Source organism: Xenopus laevis, chromosome 2S (genome assembly GCF_017654675.1).
Source record: "Xenopus laevis strain J_2021 chromosome 2S, Xenopus_laevis_v10.1, whole genome shotgun sequence".
Taxonomy (NCBI): domain Eukaryota; kingdom Metazoa; phylum Chordata; class Amphibia; order Anura; family Pipidae; genus Xenopus; species Xenopus laevis.
In genome coordinates this window covers 38636104-38652552 of record NC_054374.1, presented here as the reverse complement: position 1 = coordinate 38652552, position 16449 = coordinate 38636104, and the positions used below count along the sequence as shown (strand labels likewise).

At 39.7% G+C, this 16449-nt stretch overlaps 1 protein-coding gene across 2 annotated transcripts in view; it reads left to right on the top strand.

Annotated features, from left to right (window-relative positions):
• The window catches only part of mnt.S (MAX network transcriptional repressor S homeolog), a 54744-nt gene extending 38768 nt beyond the window's left edge, over positions 1 to 15976 (top strand). For both annotated transcript variants that reach the window (XM_018249113.2, XM_018249112.2), the window contains 2 exons: positions 7814 to 8006; positions 10625 to 15976. In XM_018249113.2, coding sequence (XP_018104602.1) covers positions 7814 to 8006; positions 10625 to 11334 — 903 coding nt within the window. In that variant the 3' untranslated portion in view covers positions 11335 to 15976. The remainder of the gene's footprint in view (positions 1 to 7813; positions 8007 to 10624) is intronic.
• Positions 15977 to 16449: the final 473 nt, after the last annotated feature.

Here is a 16449-nt window from a genome sequence, read left to right as displayed (position 1 = left end):
CTCTTCAGCACCTTTTTTCCCCTCAACAATGGGACTTTGCAGGGGCTTCTTGCCAATAGCTTGGCTTCAGCTGGGCGTCTTTTAATTTTAACAGTACTCACAGGTAACTTTAGACCTTTTAAAATCTTCCTGGAACTGATCATTGGCAGAGTCTTTGCCTTTTTTGGCTATTCTTCTATCCATTCTACATCTTATATAAAATATAATTTCTACCAAAAACATTGATCTGTATAGTGATGTCCGGCTTCTATTATTCTAAACACATCTGTATGTGTTCAGTACTTGTATGCATTTTTTAAAATTGTAATTATTAGACTGATTTATGGGGCCATAATGCTTCATCAATCCTGCAGATAATTCTGCTTCATATATAGTACACTGTTTGTTTCATCACACTGCATCTCCAGTTCCACATAAAGTGGAGCCGTTTCAAGGAAGTTCTCTTTGGCATTACAGGGTGTTTGCGAAACAACATTCTTGGAATAACCTCTGTGTGTGTGGAAGGGAGGAGTAATGTTGTAGGAAAGTACATCTAGGATTTTATCAAGCATTTTTCAGAGAATAGGGAAAAACTAGAATTAGTTGGGGGGATTTGGAGAAACAGTGATTGCTTTAAAAGGAGAATTAAAAACCCAAACTCATAGCATGAATAAATCTGGGCTAGAGAATATGAGAACTGTTTGATTTGTACTTGTTGCCAGATTCTGTATTTCTTGACTTCTGTGTTCCTTGTCAGCTCCTGGATTATTCTTTAATTGTGTTGTTACATGCAAGCCTTATAAAGATGTGCACAAATGAAAATCCTGATACAAATGCTGGTGTTTTCGTACCTCTTCATACCACTCCATGATGTATTTGTATAGTATATTTTCTTAATCTTGTATTTCACTGGCATTGGTTGCATGTAGGCATCCATCTAGAAGCAGGCGGTAGGATGGTTGGAGAAGTTGTGGACATGATTCTAAGCAATTGGCAGTTGTTTCTACTCTACTGAATTCAGAATAAAGAAAGGAAAGTGATTGATTCCTGTGGGCTACTTATCCTGAAATGAATAGTGTTGTATCCCTACTTCTGCTATGAATTTATATAACTGGGCTGACCATTTGTCACCCAAAAATTGTTTCCCTCACCAGAGGTAAAAATAGTGTTGCACTCACGGGTTTTTTTTCTTTTTTTTTGTGGAGAAAAAGCTATTGCCTCCCCCAAATGTAGTGTATTAGCCCTCACCTCTGGCAGGGAAAACTATTATTGGCTTGCACTTCTCCCTGCGTTAGGGTTGTCACCTTTTCTGGAAAAAAATACCAGCCTTCCTATATGTGTAAAAAGTCAAAGTAAAGTGCCACACTCACACTAATCCGCTGTTTGGAGCATCGGGTGTGCAATGCACTCCTCTCTGCACAGGTTCAATCCACATGAAAATAATAACTGCAGCAGCACTCCAATCATTGATTTTATTCGTGCCACTAACACGGGGCAACGTTTCGGGCTATACCAGCCCACTATCAAGCCAAGTGTACCGTGTAATAAACGTGATCAAATAGGTTATTAAGGGGAGGGTTTACCAATTAGTCACCACCTCCCAATCATGAGACACAATTCCCAGCAGTCTCAGTGAAATATCCGTGAAATATTGTGTCCATAAAATGAGTTTCTCAAAAGCTCTTCATACTAAATAGTCCATCCAGTGTGATAAAAATTTTGCATCCAGTGAAAAATTCAGTGTAATAAAATAGCATACATTTTGTATAAAATTAGTGATTATATAAAAACTAAAATCTTGTCAATAACTCACATCATTTTGCTCTGTCACTGGAGTTCTGGATGTCTAAGATTGTCAGGACACCAGTGAATCCCAGGATCGGAGCAGTACAGTTCTAGTGCTGCTGCAGGCCTTCCTATATACAGTATTTATCTTTTTTCCCTATGAATAACATTGGGATCAACCGTTATTTTTACCGGCCAGGCCGGTAAAATACTGGCCAGGTTGCAAACTTTACCCAGGTGCCTTGTTTAATGACCCCCATTGTGTTCGGTGCCGCATGCAAATATGTATATTCACTGTCACGCAAAATGTTACGCTGAATAATAATGGCAGAGGCCTTGTAGTGGAGATGGGGCAGGGCGTCATGAAGAAAGGAGTAGGAGACACTATTGTATACAGAGCTTCTTTCCATTATGTTACTCTTTCTTTGTGTAGTGGGAGTGTGACCTAGTTCCTCTAACAGGCAACACACATTAGAGCTGACATGTTACTTGTATGTGCCCTCTATTCTCATTCTACCCTTCAGAATCTGCCCCTGAACAAGATGCCTTTGCGCCGCTGCTTCATTCCCGCTAGAATTAGCATTAGGCCTCACACGTACAGAATGTACCTTCACCTCTAAACTGAAATAGCAGCAAAGAGCAAGTCAAGTGTAGGGAGAGCAAAAACAGCAACAGGGATACCATATATCAGGTTCCAACAGCATTATGGTTGAGTGCAGCAGCAAGTGAGGTGTGATGGAGAAGCACAGGCCAGGCACATAGTGTAGCAGGCCTTGGGGAGTGTGCTGAGTGCTTAAGAGCAAGCAATTCCAGTGTGCAGCAGCTCTCAAACTGAAATACACCTCATATTCTGTGGCAGCATATAAGAACGGCTCATAATACTACAATGTGTAGTTTAGCAGACGAGGAGCTGCTTGAGATTTCCTAACACATGCCAGGGTTTGGCGGCTTTCCAGCCAAATTTAAAGCCCAGACACGGTTTGGAAGTACAAACTAGCCAAGGTACATATTTGGGCTACTTTTTGGGCCTTTGGCTAGTTTGTACTTTGGAAACCAACCAACTTTTTTTTAGTTTTATTTTCTTGCCCTAATGTGCCAAGCCTGTGTCTCCCAATGCATGTTGGGTAATGTCGTCTTTGTTTAACAATTTGCTGACTGCCAAGTTTAATGTAAGACTACAATACCCAGCATGCAATGGGACTGACTTGTGTAGAAGTCGGGAGTTACCAGATTTTGGGCTCTGTACCTCAGTCTCCCGTCGCTCTTAAGTATTCTGGCATTTTCTGGTGACTTTTCAGACAATTTTGGGGCAAAAATCTGCTGGCCACTAAAATGTCTATAAGTTGACCTGTTTTGCCAATATTTATTGAAATTGTACATGAATTAGGGCCTCGTGGGGTCCCTATACCTCCTGGGCCTCCCTATGTATTTACGCAGCCCCTAGTGACGGGCGAATCTGTCCCATTTTACTTCATGGGAAAATTTGCAAATCAGTGAAAATTTGAAAAAGGTGAATTTTCACATATTTATTTATTTTAGATTTTTCCACTGCATATGGGCTAATTGTGGGCTACTTTTGAAGTGACTCTTGGCTAGTTTTGGGCTGGTTTTGCAGCTGATTTTGAAAAGTAGACCTCGCAACTCTATTGTAGACTGCGTTACCCGGGCTTTGTTTGTACTTTATTTTACATCACTGGTGCAGCACAAACCCAGCGTTTCCCTCTCTCTGCAGTGAACTAGTCCACTCCCCGGCAACAGCAGGGTTAACCCATCTCGTGACCTTCCACGTTCATTGTATGAATTGTAGGCAGCTACCATTAGATAGAGAAGCCTGGCAGCAGCCTGTCCCCTCCCTCTATCTGTTCTACGAGCACATGGGTGACGGGTTGTGGCAGGCTGTGTGTGAGAGCCTTAAATGGAATGCACGCTGGCAGCAGGGGCGGCTGTGGAGCTGGCTGCCTTCCAGTTCATTTCCCGGCAAAAAGGGAGTAAGGGGGAGGAGGGACTAGGAGAGCCTGACGTGTCTGCGGACACGTGTGTGACTTCTGTGAAAGCAAAGGGGGGGGGGCGTGGAAAGGGGAGGAGGCTCTTAAAGCGGCAAGCCGCCAGTCTTTCAAGCGCTGTGTGTGTTTCTCACTGACACTTGCGTAATAATAACACATATTTGAGGCCGGTCCATTATTTGGCAATAAACTATATTTGACAGCAGTAAACAGCGGAAGTTGCGGAACTGTTTGATTTAATCCCACTTAGGGCTTCGAGCCGGTTAGAATGTTGCCATCTTGTCCGTGTGGGTTTCCTCTCCCTCGTAAATCATTTATCACCTCAACCATTCCTCACATAATCACATTGGACAATGTCAGTTACTGATGTGGAACAAAGTTTCCCTACCTATTTCAGTCTTGCTCTGGTATGTTCTCAGGTAAATGCACATGCCCCAAAATTTAGAACTACCCCAGAATGTCGCTGCATCATACCTACCAACATTTTGGAAATAAAAAGAGAGACAAAAAAGTTGCAGCGCGTAGCACGGAGAAATCTTTCTTTGACCACGCCCATTGTTGTGGCCACATCCCCTAATTACCATGTTTATTTTACAAAATTTGTCCAGTTATGAAAGTTTGACCATATTTATTTATTACAATTTTGCTAATGAAAGTGAATTGACCTTTAAGCTGTGAGTCCAACTTTTCCTAAGGGACCTGTTATCTTATATTGTTACAATTACATATTTGCTTATCTCGAAATTGTTACAAAAGTATCTTATCTGCAGCTGTGGCTGTTCTGGGCTCTCTGCCAAAAGCCAATTAAGTTAGAAACTTTCTTTCGCAGAGAAAATCTGGACTTTCCAGTACAAACGAGGGACTGCGGGTTGATCTGTTAAAAGAGGGACTGTCCCTCTAAAAACGGGACAGTTGGGAGGTATGCTGCATTGCCCCCCTGTGTGACTATGCAGCCTCAACAAGATGCCATTTGGTTTTAAAAAATTCTTGCCGACATATGAATATTGTCAGTAGCCATACACGGCCTAATAAAAGCTCCCAACCTCCCCAAACAAGCAGATCTGTAGGTGTATACCGGCATTGGGCCAGGCACACTAGGCAACCTGGCTGGTCATGCAGAGTCTCACACGCTGACACACGAACAGGCGCACTCTCGTGTACGCGCTGACAGGCGTTAGTCCTTCACAGCAGGGCAAGTCCGGACTGAGAATTAAAATGGGCCCTGGCATTTCAGGGACACAGAGGCCCAATCGGCCCACATAGAGGCCCAAACAGCCCCCACCAGCCCACTAAATACTGACTTTATATGGGACCTTATGGCAGCCCCTCTGGCATTTGCCAGAACCCAGAGATTGCCAGTCCGGCCCTGCAGCAGGGTAATGTCTGGCATGAGAGAGGGGACCGGACTAGGGAAGGTACGTGCCTTGCACCCCCCCCAGCTTTGTGCCCTAGTCACATGCCTACTCTGGCTACCCCTAGTTCCTGGCCCTGGTGTATGGTATTCATGGTTGGCTACACTGCCACACAATAGCGGCTCACTCCAGGTGCGGGAGGCCTAGCGCTAGCACTGTATTAGCCCGCACCTTTGGATGGAGATAATATATTTAGCCAATATAAGCGCAGTAAATATATGCACATGAATTATTGACCGAATATTCGCCAAATATGTTATCGCGGGTTTACTAACTTGCGTTAAATATTAAGTTGCAAATTATTTTGCCTAAGAATATGTGATCGCATGTTAGCGAATCCGCTGAAAATAACGCTATGTACATATTAATGCCGGGTTTACTAAACAGCGAACTGTGCGAAAGACAAAATTGACAGAATATTGAAATACGGGTTTGCACTCAAAAAAAAAATTAACATACAAGTTGGTATTTTTAAAAAGATTGTATTAAGACAATAATGCAAAAATATTATAACATTACAATACATATGAAAGTCGATTTGGCAAGTAATATCATGAAAATCAATTCAATGTGATAAGTATTGTAATACAGGTACATACCACCTTGGCGCAATCACAAGCTAAGGAAGCGGATATACTGACCAAAGAATGAGAATTACCCCAACGTTTTGGCTAAAAGCCTTTCTCAAGGGGATTTCCCCTTTTTGCCGAAACGTTGGGGTAATTCTCATTCTTATATGGAGGCCTGTGTTGGGGCTTATTGCACCTATTTAATTGTAGCTAAAAAAACGCTCTTTTTTTGAGAGAAAATTGGAGTGCACTCCACTGATTTATATTTTTAAAGACAAAATTTACACAAGAATATTCGCAAAATTTTACCGCCACCTATGTAGTGGCGAAAAAGTATTTTTTTCGCCAGAAAATTCTCAAGGGGCAGGAAATATCACACTTTGTTTTACCCATCATTCTTTCCTGTTCCTGTTACCATTGCTGACAGGAGAAGAGAGAGACGTGACAGGCGAAGAGAGAGAAGTGATGTGGTTCCTGCTATTGTCTGCTGCTACAGCAGGTTTTTTCAGCTCAGAGGGGAATAATTTGCAGGAGGGATGGAAGGATTCGTCAGTCGTGACAGTGATGTCAAGAGTTATTCTGATTGAATAGGCAGGCCATACTTTCTATCATACTAGGCCATACCAATCTATCAAGTTTTGAAAAAGCATATCAAATTTCTATTGTCTAGTATTGCTGTCAATACAGCATGTTCAATAAAGTTTTCTCAATGAAGAACCACATTTCTGTCATTAAAAATTGACATAAAATAAGTCCATTGTATCGCAAAAAAATTTGCAAAGATTAACACTATTTTATAGCAAAAATATCTGCAAACTTATTCTGATCGCCAGAAAATTTGAAACTCGCTGAAATTAAAGGAGAAGGAAAGGCAAATTATAAATACGCTTCTAATCAAAGGCTTGTGGAAAAGGAACTTACGTAGCCTTTTAAAAGTTTTCTCCCTAGTATGATGTGGAAGGGTAGCGCTCATAGGCAGACTGCAGCGGTGGACTCGGGTGACGTCACGCTGCACACAGTCTTCTTGTATCCTGCTGTAATATACATCTACTGTGCAAGTCCTTCGTGCTGCCACTACTGATCTGCTGGCGCTGATTCCTAATGAGCGCTACGTCTGTAGTGATGCGCTCCTGGGGTCAAGTTGTTTTTTTTTTTTAGCGCATGCGAAATACGGAGAAGGAGGTGAAGGAAGCGTCCTTTATCTTTCCAAGATGGCGCCTGTCTGAACGATGACAAGGATTACTGATGATTAGAGTGGAATATGTGACTCGCTACCTTAGCAATTTCAGAGGAATTGGGGTGTACATTACTGGGAGATAAGTATTTACATTTGCCTTTCCTTCTCCTTTAACGTTAAGTAAATGGGTATGTTTGCGTATTTGGGACATCGCAATGATTTTAGAGCACATCGCTGTTTCGTAAACCAATATCACAGAGTGTCCTGCAGGAAGGTTAACTGGATGTTCGTGCAGTTTTGAGACACAGGAATGGCTAAATTGCATTTTTTTTCCACACTCCCTGGGGCTGATCCATCACATCAAGCGAGGGACCATGTGTCTGAGCAACCACACTGGCCAAACAAGATTGAAAATAAGTTAGCCAGCCAGCTTTGGTGGCTAGTGGATCAGCCAAATTTTCGTTATGGAGATGCAAAAAAATGTTTTTGTTAGCCAACTTTATAATCTATATCTTATGCCCCAGGATATATATTCTGTGCAGTTAAATCTAACATACGAGGAAAAAAATAGAAAAATATTTGGTGCATCATTGTCAACATCTGAATATGATTTCTAGGGACCATTTAATGTTGGGTATGTGCAACATTCAAAAGAATTGGTCCGAGAGAGAAGTATAATGAATTAAATATATAACATGCTTAGTGGTCATAATGTAACTATCTATAAGTGCCCCCTTTTCAGTAATTAAAAGCAACGAGAGCAGAAAATAAAAATACATTTTGTTGAATTTCTTTGTCATCTGATCAATTTTAGAAACCAGGCAAACAAGTTGTAGAAAGCTCTTCCACGTGACAACTTCGTTTTCTACTTTGATCTTGTGTTTTTAGAGTTTGAAGAGGAAGGAGAAAGAATATGAGCACGAAATGGAGCGCTTAGCAAGGGAGAAGATTGCCACACAACAGCGGCTAGCAGATCTGAAGAATGAGCTCAGTCAGTGGATGGACATCATGGAGATTGATCGAATTGTTCGTCAGACAGTTCAGCCAGAGGACGACCAGGCCTCTACCTCGACAGCCTCAGGTATATCATACATAACGCTGGCAGTTTTTGTATATGGCTCTTCTCATACATCATTGGTTAGCATATGTGTTGGCACTAATAGTACATTTTGGTGTATAATACTAACACGGAAATTGTTCCACAGCTTTAAACCCTACCTCATCAGTACTGTTTATAGATGTGATTTTAAAATTATTTCTATTCTGATGGGCATTAATATATGTAGCAGTGCTTGTCCAGTTGACTGAGGAAATCAGTTTAATTTCCTCTTTATCATTTTTTTATTTTTCTCTGCTCTCCTCCTTAGCCAGTGAGGAGAAGAAAACAATAGCCTATCTAGGCTGATTAAATATGAGGATTTGGAAATATGGGACTCTTAATACATTACAGCTGACATTGAATTCATGGCCAGCCTTTGGGATATTCAGACTATGCAGTCACACAAAGTGCTATAGGTAGGGTAGGGACGAGTCTGACCATTATTTCTGATATTTTTATATTTTTTTATATCAGCCTCAAACTGTGCACTGAAAGGTAAGATTGTAGCCATATTTCAAACAGGCAGGAGGTAAAAAGACAACTGTGCTTTGTACACTGTATTTTATTTTGTACACACATGACCAATACACTGTACATGAAGCGTTTTACCTTGTGACCAATCCTGGCTGTAACATCTATAAAATGCATATTTTGTATGAGTCCATTTTAAGAATATTTAATATCTACACCTGCTGCCCCCTGCTGTCTAGTTATAGAATATTAACTGGTTTTGCAAGAAAGGTTGACTGGTTCTATCTTGGTTACTCTTTATAATAAAATCATGTGACTTAAAATAAAATAACAGCCAACTTTGTAAACTCATAAGAATAAAAATATATCTAAAGAGAAATATTACATATGGGGAAGGTAACAGCAGAAAAATCTTGAATTTATGGTTAATATTTATGTCTGTGTGCAAAAACATGTTTGATACAACACATCAGGAACCAATAAGTAGACATGGGCCACTGTAAAACAATTTGTTAGACCACGGGCAAAAAATAAATATTATGTTTGTAGTAGTTTCTTTCCAAATATTGTTTTTTTTTTATGTTATTTTTCATATGTAACTGTGTTACTTGCTATACATTATTGCCAAAAGCTACAAATGAGAATGCCTATTGGTGAATATAACTTTTACTCTTTGAATATATGTAAGTCATCAGTGGTCAACGTCTTCTTGTGCATCCTAATTCCCAACATCTGTTGGGTGATCCCTTTTGTGTACATAACAAAGTGGCAACCTTTAATAAGCTTTGACCTTGGTAAAGCTTATGGGCTAAGCCATCATCCCTAAGCAATATCCATAGTAACCCTTTGACAAAAAAAATACTGAAAGGTTTTTGTTCTCTCAAATTATTTTCCTTGCTGAAATTATTGTCATTTGTTTCAAAGAGGAAAGCGATATATCTCTGTGCCATAGAGCAAATTGACATTTGATTGTTCAGAGCAGTAGAGTATATTGTGACTGTGCAGGTTTCAGCTTTGATACATGTGCCAATTTCTTATAATCCTTCTCGTCAGAAAAATTTTGATAAAGAGCAAATAAATTTGCCCCTCAGCCCCTGTAAAAATGCATAGTGGAATACTGAATGAATCCTATAAAACGGACCATAGAGCCACTCCTTAAAGGACAACTAAAGCCTAATGAACTAGGCTAGAAATAGAAATGTGGTACATTATGTTTTTTTCTTCTGTACCAGCCCAAGGCAACAGCCCTTTAGCAGTAAAGATCTGTCTCCAAAGATGCCCCAGTAGCTCCCCGTCTTCTTCTCTGCTGATTCACTTCACATGCTCTGTGTTGCTGTTGCTTACTGAGCGTAGGGATCCACTCAGAATATATAGTACACATAGAATATAAATGTCACAATATAAGGCTGATTAGTAATACAGAAAATAACTACATAGCAGCACAGAAACCAACTAGCATAAGATTTTAATAATTCGTCTTGTAGCATCATCTTATATTATAGGCCAACCTCAGTTTGTGCTTGATAATTTGCAACGACACCTAAGCTTAGCTTCTCAACAGCTGCTCAGAGCCCACTGAGCATGTGAGTGTCACAGACAATTTACAAGATGGTGACCCCCTGTGACAAGTTTGAAGTCCTGGATCATTGCTGCTATTGACAAGCTGAAACTTTAGGCTGGCACAATAAGTTCAATATTTAAAATATGTCATTTTTAGCTATATTAACTTTTAGGGTTTAATTCTCTTTTAAATACATTGCAGTGTATAAAATATTATATTGTAGGCACTGATGTCTGCTTCTGCTCTCTAGTACAATGTACTGTTGGGCTCATGCATTATAAGGTGCAACGTTTACTATAAGTGTAGTCACCTAGAGCAACAAATCAGCAGGTAGCATTTAATGATCACCTATTTAAAAACATAAATCTGGTTACTACACCGGGACAAAACATGTGCCTTTAATTACATAGATTGAAGGCTCTTTTGAGCTGGACCCTCTTTACATTAGTTGTTTTTTTATATTTAAACTGTACTCTCACTATGTAGACCCATTTACACAGTTGCACAGTGCTGCAGGATATGTTGGCACTTAATAATGTTAATAATAATATTCCATTTTACTTTGCAGAAGGTGAAGACAATATTGATGACGACATGGATGACGACAGGCCCGTAAACGCAAAACGTCAGCAGCCTGGTCTTCTGAAGATGGTACCATCAAGTGCAGCAGTCCACAATCCCCATTCCACTGTTTTGCCTCAACATGTGTCCATTCAGCAGAAACAAGTCCCTTCATACCACACACAGCCTCAGATCTCCAGTCAAGCACTGGTTCCAACACAGGCCATGGTTCCAGCGCAGACTCATATTATGGCTGCATCTACGGTGCAGTCGACAGTGATAGCTCACACGGCCACTACTCATGCGTCAGTCATTCAGACTCTAAATCATGTCATACCAGGGCCGCAGACCAAGCACATTGCTCATATTGCACCTTCCACGTCAAGCCCTGTACAGCTAACCACTGCTGCTCAGCCAATTGGCCACATCACTGTGCACCCAGCAACCATTAATCACATGACCCATCTGGGTCAGCAATTACCCATTTATCCTCAATCAGTTGCAGTAAGTCAACCCATGATGAGCCACATTGCTCACACCATCTCTCACCCACAAGTTAACGGAACCACAAACCTGGGTCAGCAGGCTGTCATGACAAAGCCAACTGTGGGGACCCAAGTCATCCACCACCCCCAGTTAGTTGGGCAAACAGTCCTAAACCCGGTGACTATGGTAACCATGCCATCATTCCCTGTCAGCACTTTGAAGCTAGCCTAAATACTCAAATTAATAAAGTAAGAATTAATTAACAAAGTAAATTATCTGACGAGCAACTTCTCCTGAAACTCCATACATTCCTACCAAGTCATGTTCCAAGGAAGAGAAGCGCAGATTTCTGTAAACAGGGTTTTACACCCACACTGTCATTGGCTTTTGGAAAAAGACTCATTCCCTTCTCTTTAACAGACATTAAAGGGCCCAGTGCGCTGGAAGTTTTATGGTTCTTCATTGTCTCCGTGGCAGCCACTCGTGGTGACGTCTCATTTTTCTCCTTTTTACTTGTAATCAGTAAATATGAACGGGACATTTATTTCTTTTACTTAACATAAACTTTTAATTTTTTGCTTTTGTTTTTTTTTTTTTTAAAACATGTTGCTTTGTAGAATACAAATTGATGATCTCTTAAAGAAGTAAGGCATGAAGTGGGTAACGTATGCATAGTGTTGTTGAACATCTTCATAACCGTGACCGCTACAGGGAACATTTACCAATAAAAATAAGCATTACCACCATCTTTGTTGTGGTAGCCTAAGCAAACAGTGGATGTAAGCATGATAACACAGAAAAACTGATTTCTTTGCTGCCACAAAAGTCAATAAAATTTGCAAACAATGTACAGGCTTTTGTGGTAGTAAGTGGAATGTTGCAGAAAAAAGTGGTCTGTTATATGGTTTGGTGGACCAGTGCATTATTCCTTTTATAGAATGTCTTATGGAAAGGATGAACATATTGGCTCTGAGAAAGAAAACAAAAACAACTTTTCAACGTTTTTTTCAAAGGGGTAGTCAAACTGTGGCCTTCCAGCTGTTGTTTAAATGAAACTCCAGCATTATTCTTTTGTTCGGTGCTGGGAGTTGTAGCTCAGTAAGAGCTGGAGGGCTAAAGGTTGACTGTCCTTATTTTACTCTGTGAGTATTAATTGCTAGAGCATTGTTAAGAGGGTTTAGATGAAATGCTTTTGCTCTAGTGGGTTGGGCACAACTACTACACGCATGTTTATGCCTAGTCTACATTATATATACAAACACATATCCCTTCATACAGTTCCAGAGGATACTAGAAGACTCCTTCAGCCTGCTTATCATGGGACCTTATTGTTATACTTCTCATCCTCATGAAGTACTAGAAAAAACAGTTCCTAACATGTTTCAGCTATCAGAATGCATAGTTTGCAGTATCACTGAATTAAGTAACCAGTGGCCATACTTATTTACCATTTAAATAAAAATATATATTTTTTAAAATAAAGTCTAGTGCATGATCCTATTCACACTGACTATGCTATCAGAATGGAGCAGAAACATCAGTATTCTAGCTAGTGCTCTCCTCCCTTGCAATTATCCTTCTGGTGTAATGTCAAGTGGCTGTGGTCAATCCACTCATTTCTTAAATTATAAAATCCCCACAGTTTACTATGTTAGAACACTGTGTATTAAACGGCAAAACAGCTTCAAAAGGTTATCAAGGGATGACATAAGCTAGTGCTTTTTACATTGGTGGTTACAAAGATGATTGCGTCCTTCACCCCATGTCTCTGTAAAAGGGTCCTTTTATAAAGGGATGTAGTGTGGCTTAAGTATTATATTGATTTATAGGAAAGCAATGAGTGTTAATGTTGAAACCTTGTGGGGAAATGTAATAAACTGTGCAAAGTTTAGTCACCTAGAGCAACCAGTCAGCAAGCTGCATTCAAAAGCAAAAATCATATTGGTTGTTATGGGCTACCGTACCTGGGCACACTTTATTAAATATGGATGATTATAACTTTTCTCCTGTTCATCAAAAATCATCTTTATGCAAATTTGGATCTAGCACCAATGCCCATAGGATTACATAGCAAAAGGGATCTTTGTTTATTTAGTAACACAGACTAGATCCTACCTTGCTCCATCATATGTTACCATTTGTCCATGTGAAAAGATAATTTTGTTAAGGTGGAGTGCACTGTACTGAGATGAACACATTGATATTCTCTTTGGAACCCCCGGATTGAAGTCTGGGAAGCCAGCATAAAATATTAACTACAAGCACTAAAAATTCCTCTTTCAAAGTGGAATAATTGTATCATGTCATGCCATTTTGGGAAAAATCTTTATTTATTGTTTATTTGATTTGATTCCTAAAAAAAAGTTGATCTTTTTTTTTCCTTTTGATGCCTGTTAATTTTTGTTAATATGATTTGTTTTTTTTAATGCATTTTTGTTATGTCCAGCTGAGTTTGCCCTTAGACTTCTTTTTACTGATTAGATCTCATGACTAAAATTCTATCTTCATCCCCTGTACAAAATATTGACACAAAGCTATAATCCACATGCTCTTTCGGTGTAAATTAAAACTCAACGCATACCAGTATCTCCATTATGAAATACTGTTTCTTTATTTAGGAAAAGTCATAGTAAAATTTAGATTCAATTACTATGCAATATAGACAACTTATTTGCTGGCTTCTGACAAAATTTATTTGTTCTAGTTTAAAGATTTTGTGTGCTTTATAGCATAGAATTCCACCTTGATTTTGATGTAGTCCTATACCTCTGTGAAGTACAAAAGCCACCAGTGCTTTTAAATGACATGTCATATTTATATGTTTAGGAATGTACTATGATTGGGTTTAATACCGAATCCTTCACAAAATATATTACCAAGTGAGGACAACGGACTAAACGGCATCATCTGTGAATGCAAAACTGGTCCCTTCAGTTGTCCAATATTTAGTCTGTTTCAATAGGAAAAAGAAATAGGGCCTAAAATCTCCTGATTTCACACTGGTCAGGTTAGGAAACACCAGAATATCAGTCAATGCCAAATAGTGGTCAATCAGTCTGCTCAGACCCTTGAAGATTAAACCGTATCAAGTGGATTAGTGATTCATTCATCTGCATAATTCTATGTTCATTTATAAACATGCTCAGTCTTGAGGGCCTGAGGCCAGTTTACTCATTTATGAATATGAACCAAGCTGCTGCTTAGAAGGACCAGTAACATCAAATTTTTTTCTTTTAAAATTCGTTGGTATACAATGAAAAAAAAACACAATGACAAATGAAACTTTGAAGACTTTATTAAGAAATAACTTCCGCTTGCGCTCTTCTTCAGAAAGGGCGATCCATCGGTTGGCGCTCGATTTCTCCTCCCTGTCTTCCTTATAGGAGATAGCCAGGGAGGAGAAATTGAGCGCCGCACAATGGATCGTTGCCCCGACGCATTTTCTGAAGAGAAGCGCAAGCAGAGTTTCGGTAAGTTACTTCTTAATAAAGACTTAGCGATTTCAAAGTTTCATTTGTGTGGGTTTTTTTTCTATTATATACTAACGAATCAAAAAATTTATGTTACTGATCCTTTAAGATCTCGCTAACTGACTAGACTAGCTTTTTCCTGTATGAGGTTTTGTTTTTTTGGTTAGTTTTGTTGCGAATTGTGACCAAGTTGAGTAGTAGAATCTACATAAGAGCCCAAGGCTAGGGACACACGAGTTGGATCTTGGCCTGTGGAGAAACACAGATCCAGAATCAACTTGTCTGCTGATGTGCATGCACCTGGGAACACTGACACTCGGTTGCAGGTAGATTTGGGGAATTTAGCTGCCAAAACATGAGATTTTGCATTTCGCCACCAGAGCGGGGGTAATGTTTCCGGGTACAGGCAGAAGGGCAGCAGCGGAGGAGTGGATTTTTGTCCCACGTTTTTCCACAGGCCAAGATCCGACTTGTCTGGCCCGAGTATAACTACCACTGTTTGACCCAACTGTTCCCTGCTGTCTTAACAAATGTTATACATAAGCCAAAAGGGGAAGGACACAAACACACAATTAGTTTCAGTAAAGTCATCGCAATTTGCAGCCCATGACCTTTTCTCCATGATGGTTTCCCTGTGTTTGCACTGGGCCAGACAAGTTATCCGCAGACGCTTTGTTTATCAGGACACAAGTTGCTGTATGCATGATAGCAGGGGCTTGGCATTGGTAATGGCAGCCAGGTTTTTACCCAAACAATGTTGCATCTTCCCTCCACAAACTGCGCTTCAGCTAGAAAATGTCATTGCTTTGAAACTCTAATTTGTGTCTTTGCTTTTGGAGTGTCCACCATTCATATAGCTAATTACCAGAGCTTGCATCCATTCGGAATGAATCCGTGGGTTAATGTGTGCATCCTTTCTGTGTCAACATTCACTTTACTGGTGTTTAAACTAGTATCAAATAATGCAACCCATATTTCAGTTCCACTTGTGTGTTAATCATCGAGTCACTTCTTAGCTTCTGATTTTTTACATTTAACTCCAAAAAAAAAACCCCCAAAAACATTAAGTTTATTTTTTCATTGAAAAACCATAACTAGATATTATCCATTTACATATATGTGTATATACATATGTATGTAAAAATATAGGCTATTTATTTATAGGTATAAATATATTTTGTTAAACATTCCTGTGCATCATTGTAACAGAATACAATCACTGTGATTTTGTTCTAATGATATAGAGAAACATTACTGTCAATAAAATGGTGGGCGCCAGGGTAATCACTGCTATGAATTTACCAACAATTCAGTTTCCACTGTCTGTACAAAAAGCTTATTGTGCTTACTTTAAAAAAAAAAAAATAATGAACACTTTATTTATTTAACAAGCTTTCCATTTATTTTGACTTTTTTTTGTTTGTTTTCTGCCATTTCTTATTGTCACGTTTTATCATCCGTTTCTGTCTGAAGTCCATTATTAACAGCTGGTTAGAATTGAATTATTAAAGTGAGATTCTAAGTGGGCCTGTCGCTGACACTTTTAGTTTGCACATTTCATGCAAAGCCACTTGTGTAATTTGCCAGCTAAATGGCTTGTTGTTTAATCAGGTAAGAAATTACTGGCATTTAAAGAGCAGGTGCAAGCAGGGACAGTCCCTTGCGTTTTATGAGCAGAAAATGCGACGTTTATCAAGGGCCTGACACCGAATAAAACGCAAGGGACTGTCCCTTCATGCACCTGCCCTTTGAGTGCCAGTGATTTCTTACCTACTTTTCTTACCTACAGTTGGAGGGTGCCGATCGATCCCTTCGTCACCTTGCACTGGGCAATCAACACGTAGGCCAGGGAGTGCGAGAGGAGCTTCTTTTCGAA